The sequence below is a fragment of the Chaetura pelagica genome, unplaced genomic scaffold, assembly GCF_000747805.2.
Source record: "Chaetura pelagica isolate M959 unplaced genomic scaffold, ChaPel_1.0 scaffold80, whole genome shotgun sequence".
In the NCBI taxonomy this organism is placed as follows: domain Eukaryota; kingdom Metazoa; phylum Chordata; class Aves; order Apodiformes; family Apodidae; genus Chaetura; species Chaetura pelagica.
This window is the reverse complement of record NW_009951946.1, coordinates 142,570-162,165: the sequence shown is the minus strand read 5'-3', so window position 1 is coordinate 162,165 and position 19,596 is coordinate 142,570. Positions and strand designations below refer to the sequence as shown.

Sequence of the window (19,596 nt, the reverse complement as noted above, 5' to 3'; positions counted from 1 at the left end):
AACATTTAAAGCCATTTAGAAGCTAGAGCAGTAAGTACCCAGCTGGATTGGCACCTAGTGTTTTGCATTTGTATTATCAGTTATCTGCTGCTTTGTAGTTACCAAAAATGGATTTGACAGTAGGTCTCATAAATGTCGCAGAAGTTGTTGAAAGCTCAGTGAACATTAATCAGTATCAAAATGGTGGATGTTAATTCTCTTGGCATGCTTTCCTGTTGGCAGGGTGAAAATAGGCAAGCTATCAGAATTTCTTACCACCTCCTCTCATACACATTTGAGCTTCCTGGATCCAGACTCTGATGTAAAACTGTTTGATGACCCTGATGAAGGCCGTGATAGTCCTGACAGTGAATATGGAGGCTATTCAGCAGATTTCTGTGAAAAAGGTAGGGCTTTTTCACTTCAGATTTTTTTCCTGTCAAGTTCTACCAGCAAAGCCTGTGTTTACGTACAATGCAGAATCTACTTTGTGCACACCTGGTAGTCATTGCAGTTTCCAATGCATCAGTCTGAGAACAATACATGCATTACCTCATTTGGAGAGAGAATTTGTGCATATTCTTCCCACGTTTGTAGCATGGTGCTGACCAGTAACTGCTGCAGTAAAGCAGAGTCTGAAAGCAGATGGGGGCAAGAGGGTATGTGGAAGAGGCTAGAGATAGAAAGAGACTCTGAGAAGTCATAGGGGTTTCTGTGGAAGAGCTGATCTGTGGACTATGAACAAGATAAAAACCCTTTTGTTTACTTTCAGAGGGAAAAACTATTTCTTAATGAAACTGTTTTCAAAGTGTCAAAAACGGATGCTCTTTTTTTCTTTCTAATTTATTCATCTTAAAAATATTGTGCTTATGATATTCTTGCATTTTTTGTGTGCTCTTCTGTATAAGCAAGAATCAAGTGGTGTGTTTGAAAAAGAAAGAACTGATAAATAAGGTGTTTACCTTTAATAAACCTTTTCTTTTATGTATGTCACACTAGAAAGCCAGGATGAGCTGGATCAGTATATAAATGATGTCCTGCAGAGTACGGCACTGCAGTCATACCTGCCTCCAACTTCAAAAACTGCAAACCAAGCACCTGTGTTCAGTGCAAGTCATTCCACAAAAGAGATACTGTCAATAATGGCCAAGACAAAGGGCTTGGAGGTTCCAGGTATTTCTTCCTATTGTTTATTTAGTGATAATAACAGAAAACCTGTTTTGGGTGCTACAAGGGTAAAGTTCAATCAAGAAATGAGTCTGAAGTTGTTCCTGCAGTTGTTCCCACAGTATCCCATATCTTGGCATACAGAGATAGCCTGTTAGGAAATGTAACATTTAATCAAAGTTAATGTTACAGAAACAGGTGCAGCTTCTCAGTTGGATAGAACTTTAGAACCTGGGTCAGTGAATTCATTTTTTTGATCTTTGTGTAAGCAAAGGCAGACAAAATGGACTTTCTTATTTTAATAAAGTTGTCGTTAAATGAAACGTGTCAATGCCAGAAAACACAAATATGCACATGTACTTCATAAATTTGTAAGAACAAATGGAGAAGGAAGAATGTTCCTAACTATGCTAGATCTCTAATACACTGATTTACACCAAAATAATGCTTTGAATTTGTGAATATATTCCAACACATGCAGTGTTTTATATGTAGGCATGTTGTATTCAATGCCTTGGTTAAGGGAACACTTCCCTTGATTTCAATGTATATTAATAACTTTAAAGCTTTTTCTGGTAGTATTTTCTCCCATCTTTCATACACCTCATCATCTAATTCTCTGCAAATTCAACATGAAGTTAACAGAACATTAGCCTGTATTTACTGTTATCTCTTTAATTATGGGATCTTCCCAGTTAGACCATGTTCCCCCCATACTTCCTCTTAAAATGTTTAAAACGCTTAGCAGGGTCTGGTTGTTGGGCTATAAGATTTCTGAGGCGTGGGCTGTCATGAGAGGTATCAGTTGAGCTGTAGCACCTGAGCCTTTGACATGCTGATTACAGAAGCTGTTGGAGGAAGCTTGCAAGGAGGTAGGATTCAGAGCGTTTCCAAGTTCCACACACAGCATCTCAGAAGTGCTGCCTTTATTTGACTCTTAGAGGTATTTCTGTTTTTATTTAGTATAGTTGCTTCATGTAGGTGTTTTCAATTTTCATGTTACTGAAATTGACTTCTGGTGGCTTTGTTTTCCAGCTGTGTCCATGACTCTTCCCACTAAAGTTCTGAACACTCACCGGAAATCTCTGAATCTCGTTGATAATCCCCATTTCTTTGAAACAAAGGTCAGCTGTGGGAATTTCTATGCTGTTTGTATTTTTAGGGCCCAATACTGTGGCCTTTCCTGTGTTTCCTAGCCAAACCCTGAGCTAGTTCCCATTTTCCTTCACAGATAAGCCATTCTGTCCAAGGCACTGGGTAGCTAGTCCTTCATTTTGAAATTTTTTTTTTGGTTGGGTGAAGGTTTTCTGGTTACATAGACATTGTCAAGTGGAAAAAATTTTAATTGTGTGTGCCAAACAGAAATAATATAACAGGTGCTTAAGGATGGGATGTTCATAGCCCTTAAAGATGTTCTCCAATAAACGCTACTTATAGTAATGTCTTGGCAGGAGGGGAGTGTGTGAAAGGATAGGTGTCCTTAAGGCACCAGCCATATCCCACTACAAGGCACGAAGATGGGGTTGAGCTGGGCACTTGTTTTGTCTTGGTATCAGCTGCTGAGAATGGTTGCAGGAGTTTGTATCCAGCCTCCTGAAGGGTTCTGCTCTGCAGACTCTGTAGAAATGGTATTTTAGAACCATATAAATTGCTGAATGGTTTATTAGACAAAACTCTTCATCCAGGAACTCACCACAGGATTGGAACATCTGATTAGTGACTAGTGGAGTCCTTCAGGGGTCGGTACTGGGACCGGTACTATTCAATATTTTCATCAACGACCTGGATGGGAGAACAGAATGTACCCTCAGCAAGTTTGCTGATGACACTGAACTGGGAGGAGTGGCTGACACACCAGAAGGCTGTGCTGCCATTCAGTGAGACCTGGACAGGCTGGAGAGATGGGCAGGGAGAAACTTGATGAAATTCAACAAGGACAAGTGTAGAGTCTTGCATCTGGGGAAGAACAACCCCATGTACCAGTACAGGCTGGGGGCTGACCTGCTGGAGAGTAGTGTAGGTGAAAGGAACCTGGGGGTCCTGGTGGACAGGAGGATGACCATGAGCCAGCAAGGTGCCCTGGTGGCCAAGAAGGCCAATGGCATCCTGGGGTGCATTAGAAAGGGTGTGGTTAGTAGGTCAAGAGAGGTTCTCCTCCCCCTCTGTTCTGCCTTGGTGAGGCCGCATCTGGAGTATTGTGTCTAGTTCTGGGCCCCTCAGTTCAAGGACAGGGAACTGCTTGAAAGAGTCCAGCACAGAGCCACAGAGATGATGAATGGAGTGGAACATCTCCCTTATGAGGAAAGGCTGAGGGAGCTGGGTCTCTTTAGCTTGGGGAAAAGGAGACTGAGGGGTGACCTCATCAATGTTTACAAATATGTTAAGGGCGAGTGTCAGGAGGATGGAGCAAGGCTTTTTTCAGTGATGTCCAGTGACAGAACAAGGGGCAATGGGTGCAAATTGGAGCATAGGAGGTTCCACATAAATGTGAGGAAAAACTTTACTGTGAGGGTGACAGAGTACTGGGACAGGCTGTCCAGAGACATTATAGAGTCTCCTCTGGAGACATTCAAAACCCACCTGGACACATTCCTGTGTGATGTGCTCTGGGTGATCCTGCTCTGGCAGGGGGGTTGGACTGGATGATCTTTCGAGGTCCCTTCCAACCTCTAAGATTCTGTGATTAGTTAACGTGTTATTTTCAGGAATTTGGAAGATTTATAATGGCAAAATCTCAATTCATAAATCACCACATATATACAGGTTAGCGTCAACACAATTTCTTTCCTTGTTGACTGAACTGAAACTAGAGACAATGTTCCATCCTGGTTGTTGAGTTTCCTCTGACAAGTCTGCTTTTTATGTCTGCAGTAGTCTGACAAGAACTACATGACATGTCTGTATTTCAGGGGCAGAGTTATGTTGCTTGTCTGTTGTATTTTTTAATGAGAGGTTACAGTTTGAATTTGATGCGCTTCTTTTTCAAGATAATTTCTTTTATTTTTCATCTGTCTTTGTTATCAGGACTGTGAAAATGTTATGCATTTACCTAAAGATGCTCATGGTGATTTGGATTGCAGGAAACTTGTTGAGCAGCTGAAGGAATGCCCAACGCTCCATGATCAAGCAGATATTTTATATATCTTGCATATACTAAAGTGAGTTATCTGAGTATAAATGTCAGCATGTTTATAGTTAGTCACAACTCTCTGCGTATTGCTGTGCAAAAGCTTTTCACTGTTAAGGATTATGTTTGGAGGAAGGAGTTAGAATGTTTCGTGTTTTAACAGGAATATTTTCAGTTTGCTTGATTACATAAATAATTTGGATACATAAAATGCTTATGCCAGTTTCAGAGTTGATTGGCACACAACTGCAAATATATACATACATACCAGCTCCAAAGTAAACAAGTGAAATGCAGCACCTTGCTGTATTTGTGGCAATCTGTTCACAAAGTTCACAAAGATTTGGTATGATTTTTATATACAAGAAGAGAAGTGGAATTAAACTACCTATTTTATTTTCTAACTAAAAGCAAAATGCAGTTTTAATGAGTAGTCACTGTTTTTTCCTCTCATCCCTCTGCATGCTTAAGTGCATCATCCCTGGCTAAAACTCAGTGCTCTTCAAGACATACTTGGAAGCAGTCTAACTTAGCTGCTGGGGTTGGTAATCAACAGCTCATTTAGTAGGTTTGATGGGGAAAAAAATGCAAATACAAACCAATGGAATAATCTTGTAGAGTGCATTTATTGGGCTTTTTTTACCTGTGCAGGGAATACTGCTGAAATCTGGCAAGACATTGGCTTTAGGTGCAAAGACGAGCATGTGTTAATCACAGATGCTATTCCTTACTGCTACAGACATTGTATTTTTTTCTATTTTAGTCTTTCTCCTGTGAGGATCTCTTCTTTGATCTTATTTTCTAAAGCAGAATGTTTTGCAGCCTCCCTTAAAGAACAAAGGAAATCCTGAAAAAAACCATAATTTTGTTGCTTAAAAGCATTTAACACCCTTAATTTCCTGTGCTGGACTTGTTTCACTTGGGAGTCTCTGTTGAATAGGCAGGTGTACTTCTGGTGGACTCTGTTCCCCTACAGGAGTGGGAAGGTCATTCTGTGACACCTCAGAATATTGTTAACAAGAAGTCATAATGCAGTGAGTTTGAAAACCAGGAAAGGAACAGAAATCTCCTTTGCTTTTTCAGTAATGGCATAAGCAGCATGGAAGCTTAGTTACTAGCTAAGAAAGAGGCAGAGCAAAACACTAGTAGAGCAAGACTGCATCTTCAGGTGCAGTCTTCAGCAGTACTGAAGACATTGCTGGATTGTGCTCTGAAAAAGCACCACATGGAGCACTCCTCCAGCAAACTCTGTGCATGCTCAATTTAAAGGCTGGTGGGAAGTCCCTTTGGTGATTGCTTTGAAGTCACAGGCTCATGGTTAAGCGAGTGCTCAAGTTAATATGACAGTTTCTGGTATCATAGAATCATAGAATGGGTTGGGTTGGAAGGGACCTTAAAGATAACCTAGTTCCAACCCCCCTGCATCAGCAGGGACATCCCCCACTAGCCCAGGTTTCTCAAAGCCCCATCCGACCTGGCCATGAACACTTCCAGGGATGGGACATCCACAATTTCTCTGGGCGACCTATTCAGTGTCTCAATACCCTCATAGTGAAGAATTTCCTCATAATGTCTAACCTAAAGTTCCCCTCTTCCAGTTTTAATCCATTACCTCTTGTCTTCTCATTACATACCTTGTAAAAAGTCCCTCCACATTTCCTATAGGCCCCCTTCAGATACTAGAAGGCTGCTATATGATTTCGTCTGAGCCTTCTCTTCTCAAGGCTGAACAGCCCCAACTCTCTCAGCCTGTCTTCATAGGAGAGGTGCTCCAGCCCTCGGATCATCTTTGTGGCCCCCCTGTGGGCCTTCTGCAGCAGCTTCATGTCCTTCTTATGTTGAGAGCTCCAGAACTGGACACAGTACTCCAGGTGGGGTCTCTTTAGAGCAGAGTAGAGGGGGAGAATCACCTTCCTTGACCTGCTCAAGAGGGTTTGTGTACACATGACTAATCTCCACTGAAGGCCTACATGTGCTTTGTTCTTCTGAAGTCTTTCACCAAAAGGATCAATTTAATCCAAATCCAGCTGCTCGTTGTGTGGTAAGGTTAAGCAGCCTAGTGTTTTAGCTGATGAAAATTACCTTCTGTCTCTTTTCTGGCAGAGGTGCTGACTGGGACACGGAGCTGGATGGACAGTGTGGTGTCACTGTTCATTGCCTACTCAATGAGCTCTACAGAAAGGCAGGCCTCAATCAAGAGTGGGGCTTGATCCGTTATATTTCTGGCATACTCAAAAAGAGAGTAGAAGTCCTGGCTGAGGTACGAAATATAAATAATGCCGGTTCAGTTGCCTGCCTGGGAATAAGAGATAAAACTGCTAGTTTGTCAGTGAGGCTGGTGCTGGCCTTCTTCTGGTCCTAGTTCACATGTAAACTATTGGTTGCTTTTCTGATCTAAAATCTTATTACAACATCTTTACCTTTCATCTCTACTGCAAAATGTGCAAATGTTGGTATCGACTGAGAATGTCACACTGTAAACAATTGTGAAGGCTTAATCTCATCTCTCTTAAACAAAGAGACTTATTTCTGTGCTTTGAAGTAGTTGTCCTTGCTAATTGTCTGTTGCTGTTGTGATAGCATGAACACTTGTCATGATGATAGAAATGATGTTAAAACATGACCTGACAATACCTGTGCCATTGGGCAGGCAGTCTTCCCTGTGAGCGTATGTGGATACATGGAGGCATTAAGATAGCTGTGACTATGTCATGGTAACAAGAAAGATAAACTGTAAGGGTACAGATTTGATTTTGAGCATTACAAAAATGTTTCCTCTCAAACACTCTAAAGTATTTGTTTAATTTCCTACTTGCATCTGTGTATTTCTGCAGAGCTCTCTCTCTCATTCCTGGCCATTTTCAAAGCTTTGACTGTCACACCTAGGATGCCCTATTTTAGTGACAGTCATATCTGCAGGGAGCAATATGTTGTAATTGCCCTGCATGGTACTTCATTAAGCCCAACCTTTTCCATCCTCAAGACATGAAGGACAAGCAGTACAGACATGCTCACACAAAGCTGTGTATGTTCAGTTGCAAAGATACTGACACCAAACAGGGAGGGAAGAGAGTAGAGATGATGTGTTCTGTTGCACATTAAGAGAGAGAAAATTGACTGCTGAAAATCAGAGGAACATTGCTCTGTGAGATCTTTGATTCGGGATGCTCAAACTCAACACCCACTTTTGAAAGGAGGTTGATATAAAAGAGTAAAACACTGGAGAAAGCATCAATTTCAGAATGTATCAAAGGGGCTAATTTAGGAATGTAATGCAGTATGTTCTGTATTTTTTAAGAGACATGTTTATTTAAGCTATATTTTTAAGAGATATTTTGATATGCTAAGTTTTTCATTGATTCATGATGGTTTTTGTCTTAAATAAATAACAAATGTTTATATTATGATAAAGGATAAAGTCCTTTATTGATCTGTCATCCTCACTGGAGTCTCTAATCATGACGTTGCTGATTTCACAGAGAGGGGAAGCAGACTTTCAGCCTGGACAGATTCTCGAAGCCCTGTTGACCTCAGGGGACCTTTGCCAACTAGTTAACAGCATTTTTCTGAGTCTACATCTGGCAATTAATAGAAATGCACTTCAAAATTACTAAAGAAATGCCTATTTTGGGGGAATTAGAAGTTGTATCACTTCCACATGACTCAGAGAAAGGTCTCCTGCTTTCTGTTGCATTTTGATAGGCATGCACGCACCTTCTGTCGCACCACAAGCAACTAACAGTGGGCCTGCCACCAGAACCTCGGGAGAAAATCATTACCACGTAAGTTGAAGCTCTGCCTCGGTTACCAAAGCAGCCTGCTCTTCAGCTTCCTGCTGGTACTGTTCTGCTGCTACTTGTTTTGAAACGTATTCCTCACCTTCAGAAGGAATTGCAGCCGCCCAGGCAGAAACATAGGCATCCTTGTGGTGCAAAGTTGTTTCTGGGTGGCTTGGTTCCAGTTCTCGTTCAAGAAGCTAATGGCAAGTGCCTGAGTCCTTGCTCACTGGTTTGCCTCCTTGCAGCCCACTGCCACCAGAAGAACTCGCAGATCTTATTTATGAAGCAAGCGGCCAAGACATCAGTATTGCAGTCCTGACACAGGTAGGCAGGTTCTGACACCTGCGGCCAGTGTGGTGCCAGCGTTTGCTCTGTGGCTGGGGGAACCAAGGTGACCCACTCTGAATGGGTGCCCTCCTGGATTTGTCCTTACAGGAAATAATTATGTACCTGGCCATGTATGTCCGGTCACAGCCCAGTCTTTTTGTGGAGATGCTCAGGCTCCGCATCGGTCTCATCATTCAGGTGATGGCCACTGAGCTGGCTCGGAGTCTGAAGTGCTCAGGTAAGAGCAGTTTTACCACAAGGGTACTTACGGTGTTATTTCTGCTTCACTCCAGTGGTTCATTTTTCATTTATATCTGTTAAATCCTTTTGTTAACTTCTTCATTCATCATGCAGTTACTAAGTTTGAAAATAACTTCTCTTTTTGACTTAATGAAAGATTCCTACCCCCCCACCATCCTCCAGTTGTTCAAACTGTGGGGGATATTAAATACTTAAGTCCCCAGAGTTTCAGTAGGAGTTAAAGTACAGGACATCAAATCACGTGTGTGCATTTAGGAACCCAATGCCACTAATGAGAGTTAGGACAGTAGATCTGAACTCTTTTGAATATTTGAGCCTTAATTCATGGTTCTGGTAATTTTTATTCAGAGTAACTTCTGAACTTCTTCTGTATGTAAACCTTCTCTCCTGGAATGTGATTAGTTGAAAAATATTTACTGTTTAGATTTTAGCTGTATTAGTATGTTACTTTGTCAGGAGGTGAGTAAAAAAATTCTCACTGGACTCCCAAGACATTGCATATAAATAAAATACATAGAGTAAAACAAGAATTAAGTAACAAACAAGTGGTGCTAGGCAAAAAATACTTTAAAACTCATTTTGGAAGATAAAAGTGAAACCAGAGAGAAATCATGACTGAAGAGAAATCTGAAAAATCCCTGAAGAATATTCCACATCAGTGAAATTTAAAGTGGTCAGAATTCTAGCAAAGAGCAGTCATGAAAAGTGAATGTGACAAATACATAGTCCACTGCTAACACTTAGGGGTATGAAATGGGCCATATTTTTGTGGTTTAGCTCTTGTTACTGTTTCTAATATCCTAGCATACCCTAAAGGTGATAACAAACCAAGTGTATTTCCTCCCTCCTGGAGTGAAGTGGGGGTCCGTGGTAGTTGGTTAGATGGAGCCCATCTTGGATGCTGCTGCTTTCTGACCAACCCAAGTGGCTACCACTGGGGAGTGGCAGGTTTCTACCTCAGGAGAAGTTGACAAAAGGAGCCAAGTTATTTTCTGGGGTAATTCTGTTTCTTATGAAGAGTGCACAGAAAGCCCTGTTTCCCCCAGATTTGTAGCTGAATAGCAGAAGCTGCTTTTTTCATAGTGCAAAGCCTTTCTTTCCTGGGGTCCCTTTTGTTAATCCTTAACCTTAAACACCAGCTGCTTTGTACTCTGCCCCCAGCTTCCTGGCTGCCTTTTCCGTGTTTTCCTATGGGAGATTTGCCTGTGCACACACCTGTGCTTGTGTATGTGTATGTACTGCTTCCCTCTCATTTGCAAGCGTGATCCTTTAATCTAATAAACCACAAGCTCTCCACATGTGTGCATTTCTCTATGAGATACCTCTGGCTCTGTAATTCGGATCTGTATGTCATCTGCTGTTGGGAAATGGCCATAATGCCTTTCCAGGAGATCTTGCTCTACAAAGGAGCAACTGCTCCTCCATCAGCTTCAGTGACATTTTGCACAAGGTGCAGCACGTTTGTCACTAATGCAAATAGGGTTATTTCCATGCAGTGTTTGTTGTTTAGTCTTGAAATGTATTTTCTTTGAAATGTGACGCTACATACTAACATTTTTTAAAGGAAGGGACACAAGGGAATTGTGTCTGAACTTCATTCAGTCAGCAGTTCAGTTAGGAAAACAACCTATAAAGCAATCTATAGTGATGTTTGTCTTTTTTGTTGGTTTTGGTTTATTTTAACTAGGTGAAGAAGCTTCAGAGAGTTTGATGAATCTAAGTCCATTTGATATGAAAAATCTCCTACACCATATTCTCAGTGGAAAAGAGTTTGGTGTGGAAAGAAGCTGTAAGTTGTCACTTGGGTACTTGTGTATGTTAAGTGAGTACTATAAATGTAAGGTTAGATTTTCTTCTAAGTAGGAATCTACTCTCTTGGCACATAAAATAGAGGTATAGGTGATGTATTAATCATGGATGGCCGTGTATGTGTGCTGTGGAATAAACAAAACACATACAATGGAAGCTGTCCTGCACTGAAATGTTTGTATGGAATTTTCAATGATACGAAGGCAAACTTTTACAATTAAGAAGTTTTCTATGACCAGAATGAAGACCATAAAAAGGGCATATCTAACCTGCCTTTAAGGAGCATGTTTGTGATGATAAGATATTTCCAACAGGCACTTCAGGTGTCTCATTGCAACTCTCATGTCTTTTGAAGCTGCGATTGCTCAGTGTTTTGGAAAATCAATTCCCAATATCCAAGTATGGATCTTGGCCCCTGACTTGATGCAGTCAGTTTTGAACTATTGACATGATTTGAAAGGATGCTGACACTAAGAGCATGGTACACTTGTGGAAGGATATGCTTTTATCTTTAACTTCTATATTAAGTTTCATCTGGTTTTCTACCCCTTGGAATTTTAAAAATGTGCATTTGCTTCTTTTAGTGCGACCTGTAGATTCCTCTTCATCTAGCCCTGCAATTTCTATTCATGAAATGGGGCATTCTGGAGCAACCAAAACAGAAAGAAGTGGTATTACTAAATTGAAGAGTGAAATGAAGCAGGTGAGGGTTTTCTGTCAATGCTCATCAGAAAATGCAGCTGTTCTGGTATGTGTTATGTTAGATTTTTGTATGCTAATTGTAGGAGACTTGCCATGTTTAATGCCAAGTAGATACTTGGTAAATGACAGAAATTTCCAAAGATCCATTGATTTAAAGCTGATCACTAAATAGCAAGCAGTAAAGGGATGTTTACTCCAAAAATGTACTTCCCTTTTTGTTCTTGTTTCACATGCTGCATATAGAAGAACTTTAACAAACTAATGTATTCATGGCATCAGCTCTTTAATAATCTTTAGCTAAGGAAAGTCAGATGTACAAGGGAATCTTTCATGTAAACTGTGTTCATTTTTATACTCTGCACAAGTTGCTTCCAATGTAGTCCACATGCCTTTTGGAAAAGATACACTTGGAAGAGAAATCTTGGTTTATTTTCTTCCTGTTTTGTTTCTTCAGGAATGGAGGATAATTACTGCTAGAATACAGAGCAACTAAGCATATGGAAAGATAACCTAGAAAATACGTCCAAAATACCCTGAATTAATGTGACTGATGGTTTAAGTTATTTGATCTCTCTTTTTTAACTTTTCCATTAGTAATTTTCTTTTTCTCTAGATGAGTGCTCTAGTGAAATACGTTTATAAGAATAAATAGCTTCATATTGTTCAGTCTGGATTGCTCAGCCTGGAGAAGAGAAGGCTCCAGGGAGACCTTATTGAGGTCTTTCAGTATACAAAGGGGAATTAGAAGAAAGGTGGAGAGAGTCTTCTTGCCAAAGCTTATTATGACAGGACAAGGGGCAGTGGATTTAAAGAGGGTAGTTTTGGACTGGACATAATGAAGTTTTGTACAGGGAGGGTGGTGAGGCACTGGCACAGGTTAGCCAGGGAAGTTGTGGCTGCTCCCCCCCCGAAAGTGCTCAAGGCCAGGTTGGATGGAGCTTTGAGCAACCTGGTCTCGTGGGAGGTGTCCCTGCCCATGCAGGGGGTGGAACTAGATGATCTATAAAAATGCCTTCCATCCAAACCATGCTGTGATCCTATATGAGAAACTCACTTGACAAATACTCTATTTGGAGACCTTGTCAAGCCTGACTTATTTAGTCTGAGGCCATTTCTGTAACTTTCTGAGGAGATTTTCTTTTGTACAAAGCAGATTTATTTGCACGGTAAGCCTCCAGAAAGGCATGGCATCCCTGCACAGTCTTGGCACAGAGCGTTTGATGGTGGCAGTGAAGATCAGCTGAATGCTCCCTGGTGGGATGGGATGAGGCTGGGAAGCCCAGGACACGCCTGGAGCCTGTGCTGGAGCTGCCCCCCTGCCCGCGCCAGGTGGCGGCTGCGCCCCAAGATGCTGTTGCTCATGTTCCAGCGGCCCCCAAGCTGCTCTGGGGGTTCAGGCTGAGCAGGGCTCGCAGTCCTGAGGTGCAGGTCTGATTCCAGGGCCTCTCCAGGCACTAGGTGGCAGCAGGATTTTGTTTTAAATGCAGAGGTGGGCCTGAGCTGAAGCACTGGGAGGTTTGTTGAGGTTGGACCCCCAGTCCTGAATTCCTGGGTTGCTTTCTGCATTAGGTGGAAACCTGACATTTGGTTGAGGAGGCTGCTGGATGGTTTTATTTTTGTTATCCCCACCTTTCCACTCATGCTTCTTCCTGCCACGTCTCACTGCATTTTCTGAACAAATCACTAGACACTAATTTCATGTCATTTTGGCAGAGGGTGGGGGAGAATCAACTTTGTCTTACAAGGAACATTTCAAGTGTTTGTACTAACATCTCTTTGCACCAGACCTCAGGTGTTGAATGACTGCAGAAAAACTTTGCTGTGAGGGTGATGGAGCACGGGAACAGGCTGCCCAGAGAGCTTGTGGAGTCTCCTTCTCTGGAGACTTTCAAGACCCATTTGGATGTGTTCCTATATCATCTGCCCTGGGTGTTCCTGCTGCAGCAGGGGGGTTGGACTCAATGATCTTCAGAGGTCCGTTCCAGCCCCAATGATTCTATGATTCTTTGGTTTGCTGCTGTTGTTCTTTGAGTCTAAACATCAGACCTTTGCTGGGGTCTGAACCATTAATACTTAATTAGGAGGCAAAGCTTGAGGTGGGCAGTTACAGAAAAGTGCTGTAAGTGTGAGGTGCTGCATCCATAATTCAGCAAAAATTTTGCCTGGCAGCTGTTTGCTTAGCACTGCCCACCCAGTTGGCAGCCCACAGATTTTCTGCAGCAAGATGACCTTCTTGTGCAGGGAGAGGTAGCTGGGATTGCAATTAATGTGGAATGGTAGTGGGGAACTTGGGCTTTTTTCCCAAGCCCTGAGTCACAGGGAGACTTTTGCATGTGTCTTCAACTGTGGTGGTTTGTACTGGCCATGCTTGGAGCTCAGTGGATGATGTGGGCAGCTTGGGGCTCCACCACAACCAAGCAGGCTCCTGGCATGACAGCATGTGTTCTGTGATGACCCTCAGAATCAGCAGCAGCTGCCCTGAAGTCAGCTGAAATACAGCACTGGAAGAGGCCACAGTCTGTCACACTTTTCCCCTGAGTACCTGAACTTATTTGGTGTCCCTTGTCTTTGCATGAATGGATTACTTAACCTTGTTTGTGCTCTGTTCTGTCATGGCTGTCTGTCTGATGTGTTGGTGTCTGTTTTTGTTTTGTAGTTCTTTCATGAGGGCCACTCCATGTCCAGCAGCATGTTCGCTTCCACGGTAAAGCACTGTCTGCAGCTCTGCACCTGCTCATCACCCTGTGTGTCTGTGTGCAAGAGTCTTGGCTCTAGACACCTCCTGTGGCTTCTGTGTAAAAACTTGTGTTCAAACACTACCTCTTTGTGTTGTTCATCTTCACTGCAAACTAATTCTCATTAGTAATCTTTTTAATAGAAGTTAAGTCTTGCGTTTAGATCCACTTAGTTCTTCTGAAGCTTAAGCAATTGTGGCAGATAAAGCACTATAGCAGATGTGGCTACTTGATGGTGGATTATGTTACAGGTGTCATCAGTAATTAAAAGTAGTGTAGCATTGATAAATGCTGGCAATCTATGGACATTAATGAACCCAGAACAGCTTCAGGTTGCTGAGGTGGGGGGTTATGGGCATGGGCAGTCATCTTATTTCAGGACAGAGAACTGTAGCTCTTCTTAAGCTTTCACTGTTAAGAAGGAAAATAATGCAAGTATTTTACCAACAGAAACCTGAACAATTTAAAAGTTAAGTCTGAGGCTCCAAATCTGTCATGAAGAGATGGAAAGCCTGCAGCTATGTGTGCACTTTAAACTGATGTTCCTGATTCATGGCTCTCTGCATCTGCAGACTGGCTGTTGATGGCACACCTTCCAGGTGGCCTGAATACACCACTGTGAAGCACCACCAGCCTGCCAGCTGCCAGATAGCTGCCCTCATACCAGTGCAGAAAGGCAGGATTCAACTGTGTGTTTGATTCAAGTGCACAGAATTGTTCAGTGAGATCTTTGCTTCTCTCAACCTATCTTTTGCAAACGTACAGTTTCTGGTCTTATTTTCTGCCTTTCTCTGTACTTTGCTCAGGCAATTTCTTACTCAGAGATGATGGGGTTTGAGATGGGGCTCAGTGAAGTCCTTTCTGGGCTGAAAGTAATAGGTGTGCAAAAAGGAATGAGGAATCAGAAGATCACAGTCTTCAGGAATGCAAAAAGTAGGCAGACTGCATGTGTGGAAATGGGAGCGAGAATTTGGTAGCAGTGCCACCACTTGGATGATGATTTGTGGCCTAATTTAGACTCCCAAGTCTGGTGGAGTAAAATAATAGAGCAGTAGTGACAATAAAGGAAATAAGGCTGATACTTACAGAGAGGCAGGCAAGATGATTTTATGACCCCATTAAGTCTACTTATTTTAATGGAGCTTCTTTTGCACGGAGCACCTCCCTTGCTGGACTCTTGGACTCTTCTGACCCTGAGCCCGAAGTCCAAGTGAATCAGACCTAGCTGTAAATCCCAAAATCTTGCACACCACTGACACTGCCCTGGCAGCTGGCTCATGCTTGTTAAAAGTCATGCCTTGTGTTGAACCAAACAGTGAAGTTGACTGGGTTATGCCTTGTTGATCTGCTTGCCTGTTTTGTTGAGAAACAACTGGAGAACTGGTGAAACTTCATGGTTGTTGTGAAGGGGAGAGAAAGGGACCAATCCTGCTCCATCATCTTGTATGACATCATGGCCTGTATTTTTACCCTGGTTCTGAGGTAGCATCATAACAGAATTGTGCATTCACCAGGAGTAGCACTTGGAGTAGTAGAAAGCAGCTAACGGAGGCTTTAATGTTTCTTACAGAGGAGCAGTACTCCATCCTCTCCCACTAGTACTTCCCCTACTGGCTCCAGTGGAAGCACGAGCTGGGGTGACCGCAAAGGACAGTGGCTGCGCAGAAGAAGGCTCGATGGTGCTATCAACAGAGTTCCTGTTGGCTTTTATGAGAAAGTGTGGAAAATTCTCCAGAAGGTAAGGTGACAGCTGTGGAGGGAAGGAAGGAAGCAAGCAAGCATTTATGAGGAAATTCTTCACTATTAGGGTGGTGAGACACTGGCACAGTTGCCCAGAGAAGTTGTGGCAGTCCCCTCCCTGGCAGTGCTCAACACCAGGTTGGATGGGGCCTGAGCAACCTGGTCAAGTGGGAGGTGTCCCTGCCCATGCAGGGAGATTGGAAGTAGATGATCTTTAAGACCCCTTCCGACCTAAGCCATTCTGTGATTCTGTGATTCCAAGATGTATGGCAACTTGGGGAGGTGGTCCAGAGGCAGTGGCTTGCCAGGAGCTGATGTTAGTCTTCAGCTGGAAAACCAGTGGAAACTAGAGCAGTTAGTGGGGGTGTGTCTCTTGAACATAAAAAGGACTCCATTAAGAGAAGTTCACATGTTTGTTTGAAAGTGTATTTTTCTCCAGAACCATTTCTGGCACTGAATTTTGGCTGACTCATTCTGTCCCACCACTGTTTGAATTGCCCATGGCCCAGTGCAAGCTGCAGTAAGTGCCACTGAGGAGCACCACGGTGCAGTTCAGAAAGGCTGCAAGGAATGAAGTAGGAGACTGCACAGACTCTTCCAAAATGTCTTGAGATCTCTTGCTGGCTCTTCTGAGCTTCATGGTATTTGGAACATTTTGGTTTGTTTTGTTTTTAAACCAAAAGTAAGTCCTTGCCAGCACCTGGGAGTTTGAGAGATGGAAATGTGTTGAAGCAGCTCTCCAGGAAGGAGGAGAGGCACATAATGAATTTTTACTCATTTCAAAGTTATTATGCACTGGTTCTTCTGCTTTGCTGGATGAAATCCAGTGTTTGGCACCTTGCAGCACTGAGCTGTTCATGCCTTCGCAGTTGGGAAAATGTGCACCACCGGCTCGTGTTGATTTTCTTTGTTCTAAAATCACTTAGGCTGAAGCTGCTGGTGTTGATGTCAGCCAAGACGAGTCACATTAGGCCTTATGGCTATTTACTAATGAGATCTTTCAGTATAGGGAGTGTCACTTCTGTCCTGACCTATCATAATACCTGGGAGTATTTGAAAGGCTTTCTGGCTGTGAAAATCAGTTGTGCTTATTGAAGTTGTCTTCAGTATATAATTATTGAACTCTGTTTGGACTATTCATAAAATCTCTCTCTTCTTATTGGTGCTTTTTTGTACTTCTGGTACCCATTCCTTAGCCTGCCTTCTCACCATTTAGGTTTTGTCACCCTTTTTTTGTATATCACTTGGTATTTCTAACACCACCTCTCCCCCACTGTTGGTTGCCCATGTCCAAACAGCACCACAACATACTGACATCCTGGAATTGTGGTGCCCTGGATCTGCACACTTAACTGTTTCCTCCTACAGAATTCCAACATAATTCTTTTGTATTACGTTGTTGTTTCAGTGCCATGGTCTGTCCATTGATGGGTACGTCCTTCCTTCTTCAACCACCAGAGAGGTACAGTAAAATGCCAAGAATTTTCTCTCCCCATGACTGAATGTGTTTTTTGAAAGTGTAAAATGTAGTGGGTTGCTGTTGCAGGTCTTTGATTTTAAGGTTAGAAGATCTGGACCTTGCCCCAGCCCCTGCACCAGCTTCCCTGGGGCTGTGCAGTGTGTTCCTGCCAGGCAGGTCTGGGAGCAGCTTCGAGACAGGATTTCCCCTTTGCTGAGCCTGCCCTCCACATGCCTACACTGACCCATGCACCCATGGAACACTGCTTAAAAGAGGGTGGCTGATGGCATCCCTTGGGTGAGGTGAGGGGCAGCACAGCTTTGTTGGAATGAAGCAGACACGTTGCTTGCCACTTGTTTTTTAATGTGCCACAACAGCAGACAGTGTATTTTGGCATCACAGTCTCAAAAGTAAATACCAATTAGGGATGATTGTTTCTAACCAAAGCTTTGACTCTTTAAATCCATAATGTTTCCTTACATTTTCTGTCTTATTTGGGTTGTCTTATTTGGGTAGTCACTCTGGCAATTTTTGAATTCACATCTCTTAAGCCAGCTCTTGTGAACAGCAGTCTATTGGCCAAGAGAGGTGCTTGTGTGCCTGAGAAGGTTATCCTGTCTGGTTCCCTCAGGTTTGTCTCTGCCTTCTTTTCCTTCTGGGGGACAGTGATAACAGCTGAAAAAAAGAGCTGGATTTTTCTGCCAAATTTAAACCTTCTTTTTTTTTTTCCCCCCCCAGAATAGAGAGCTTTATTTATTCCTATTGTGTAGATAAACATGCTTATACTTGTAGCTTGTCAAACCTAGACAGTATCTAATTTTGCTCTTTAAAGGAATCAAACAAAATAAGCACAAACCTCCTAAGGCAGCAGCCTTTCACATAACATCCATACAGCTATGCCAGTGCAAAACAGGCTGCTCTACAAACAGTATAGCTGTGTCTCTGTGTGGAGGAGCATTCACACTAAGCAGGTGGTTATTTTTAAAACCTGACAGTAATTTTGGCTTCGCAACTAACCTGTGATGCGCAAAAGGTACAAGGCAGAGTGTAGGAGGATGATGCAGCATGAGGAGCAAAGGGTTAATTTGCCAGCTAAGCATCAGCAGCTGTGTGTAACACAAATGTGTGTGTGATGGGTTGCAGGGCTGGAGCAGCCTGCTGGAAGTTGCGTAACTGTTGGCGGGATCAGGGCCCAGCGACACCAAAAGTTTCTCTCAAGTGCTAAAGCCGCACAAACACTTTGTTTGCTTCTGTCAGGCTACCCCCGTGTGCTGAGAGGAGCATATGTTTTAAGTGCTTGCAAGGTGCAGGGAGATAGTCTTTTGGAATTGTCAGTTTTCCTTTCTGTTTTCCCTCAAATTGGGCAGATGACCCCGTGTGAAATCAAGTTCGCTGTGCACGTGGAGTCAGTGCTGAACCACGTTCCCCAGCCTGAGTACAGGCAGCTCTTGGTGGAAGCTATTCTTGTTCTCACTTTCCTCTCTGACATTGAGGTGAACAGCATCGGGGGCATCATCCACGTGGATCGAATCTTGCACATGGCCAATGACCTGTTTCTGCAGGAGCTGGTGAGTTCAAAGGGCAGTGGTGGGAAGCCTCTTTAAGTGAAAATTGTCCCCTGCTCCTTTTTGAATATGTGTGATGAGCTTGAGCTTATCTTTATTCTTTTTCCTGCAAAGACAGACCAAATCAAGTACTTAAGTATCTTCTGGAAATGTATCTGGAAAACTAATGTAAGCATTGTGGGAGATTTAGAGGGAATAAAACTGTAGTGGCTAACGAGCTAAAAAGTAGGTGGGTAGTAGGAAGTTTTGCTTTACCAAGGCATTAGAATTACCAATATTTGAGTAATCCCACTCGTTCTCCCCAAAGGACAAAAATCCATGAAGTTACATATTCCTCATTTACTTGTACGAATCCAGCTAAGTCATGTGGGTCCCATCATAATCCTGATGAAGGTTTTCATGAGGGAAAGGAGAATTGCTGTCAGTATTCAGCGCAAATGCAAAATCATCATGTGGCAGGATTTTTTCCAATAATCATAAAAAAAAAAGCCTGCACGCCTAACTTCCTGTACTTCTTTGCTTCTGTCTTTTCAGAAATCATTCGGGGCCACTGGCAGTATCTTGGAGAAAGACGCAGCCACAGGGATTTGCCACTTTTTTTATGACAGTGCCCCGAGCGGGGCCTATGGCACCATGACGTACCTGACAAAAGCCATCGTTGTTTATTTACATGATTTCCTGCCTAGCACAGGCTGTGCGATGCAGTAAAGCGATGCCACCGTGTGGCAGGGAAGGCTCAAGAGGCCCCTTTTCCCCTTTTCCCTGTTATGAACCTCTTGTTTAGCTGCTGCATGTGTGTGTGCCCTGCGCTGCCTCAGCGTTTTGCACTTGCCATGTTACGTGCCCACCTACCTGCAGGGGACAGGTGGGTGGAATTTGGCCTGGTTTTAAGGGAGTGTGAGAAATAATAAATAATGAGGCTTTTTTTCTGCCCAAGGTGCGTAGA

The 19,596-nt window shown here is 42.9% G+C and overlaps 1 protein-coding gene across 2 annotated transcripts in view; it reads left to right on the top strand.

Annotated features, from left to right (window-relative positions):
* Positions 1-19,358, top strand: part of PHKA2 (phosphorylase kinase, alpha 2 (liver)) — a 37,870-nt gene extending 18,512 nt beyond the window's left edge. Inside the window, exons 17-31 of one of the 2 annotated variants that reach the window (XM_009997111.1) lie at positions 223-386; positions 979-1,152; positions 2,182-2,270; positions 4,171-4,304; positions 6,377-6,533; positions 7,976-8,055; positions 8,298-8,376; positions 8,488-8,617; positions 10,328-10,429; positions 11,034-11,152; positions 13,808-13,855; positions 15,457-15,624; positions 17,035-17,088; positions 18,453-18,653; positions 19,185-19,358. In XM_009997111.1, the coding sequence (XP_009995413.1) occupies positions 223-386; positions 979-1,152; positions 2,182-2,270; positions 4,171-4,304; positions 6,377-6,533; positions 7,976-8,055; positions 8,298-8,376; positions 8,488-8,617; positions 10,328-10,429; positions 11,034-11,152; positions 13,808-13,855; positions 15,457-15,624; positions 17,035-17,088; positions 18,453-18,653; positions 19,185-19,358 (1,873 nt within the window). The remainder of the gene's footprint in view (positions 1-222; positions 387-978; positions 1,153-2,181; positions 2,271-4,170; positions 4,305-6,376; positions 6,534-7,975; positions 8,056-8,297; positions 8,377-8,487; positions 8,618-10,327; positions 10,430-11,033; positions 11,153-13,807; positions 13,856-15,456; positions 15,625-17,034; positions 17,089-18,452; positions 18,654-19,184) is intronic. The other variant, XM_009997119.1, reaches the window with a different exon arrangement.
* Positions 19,359-19,596: the final 238 nt, after the last annotated feature.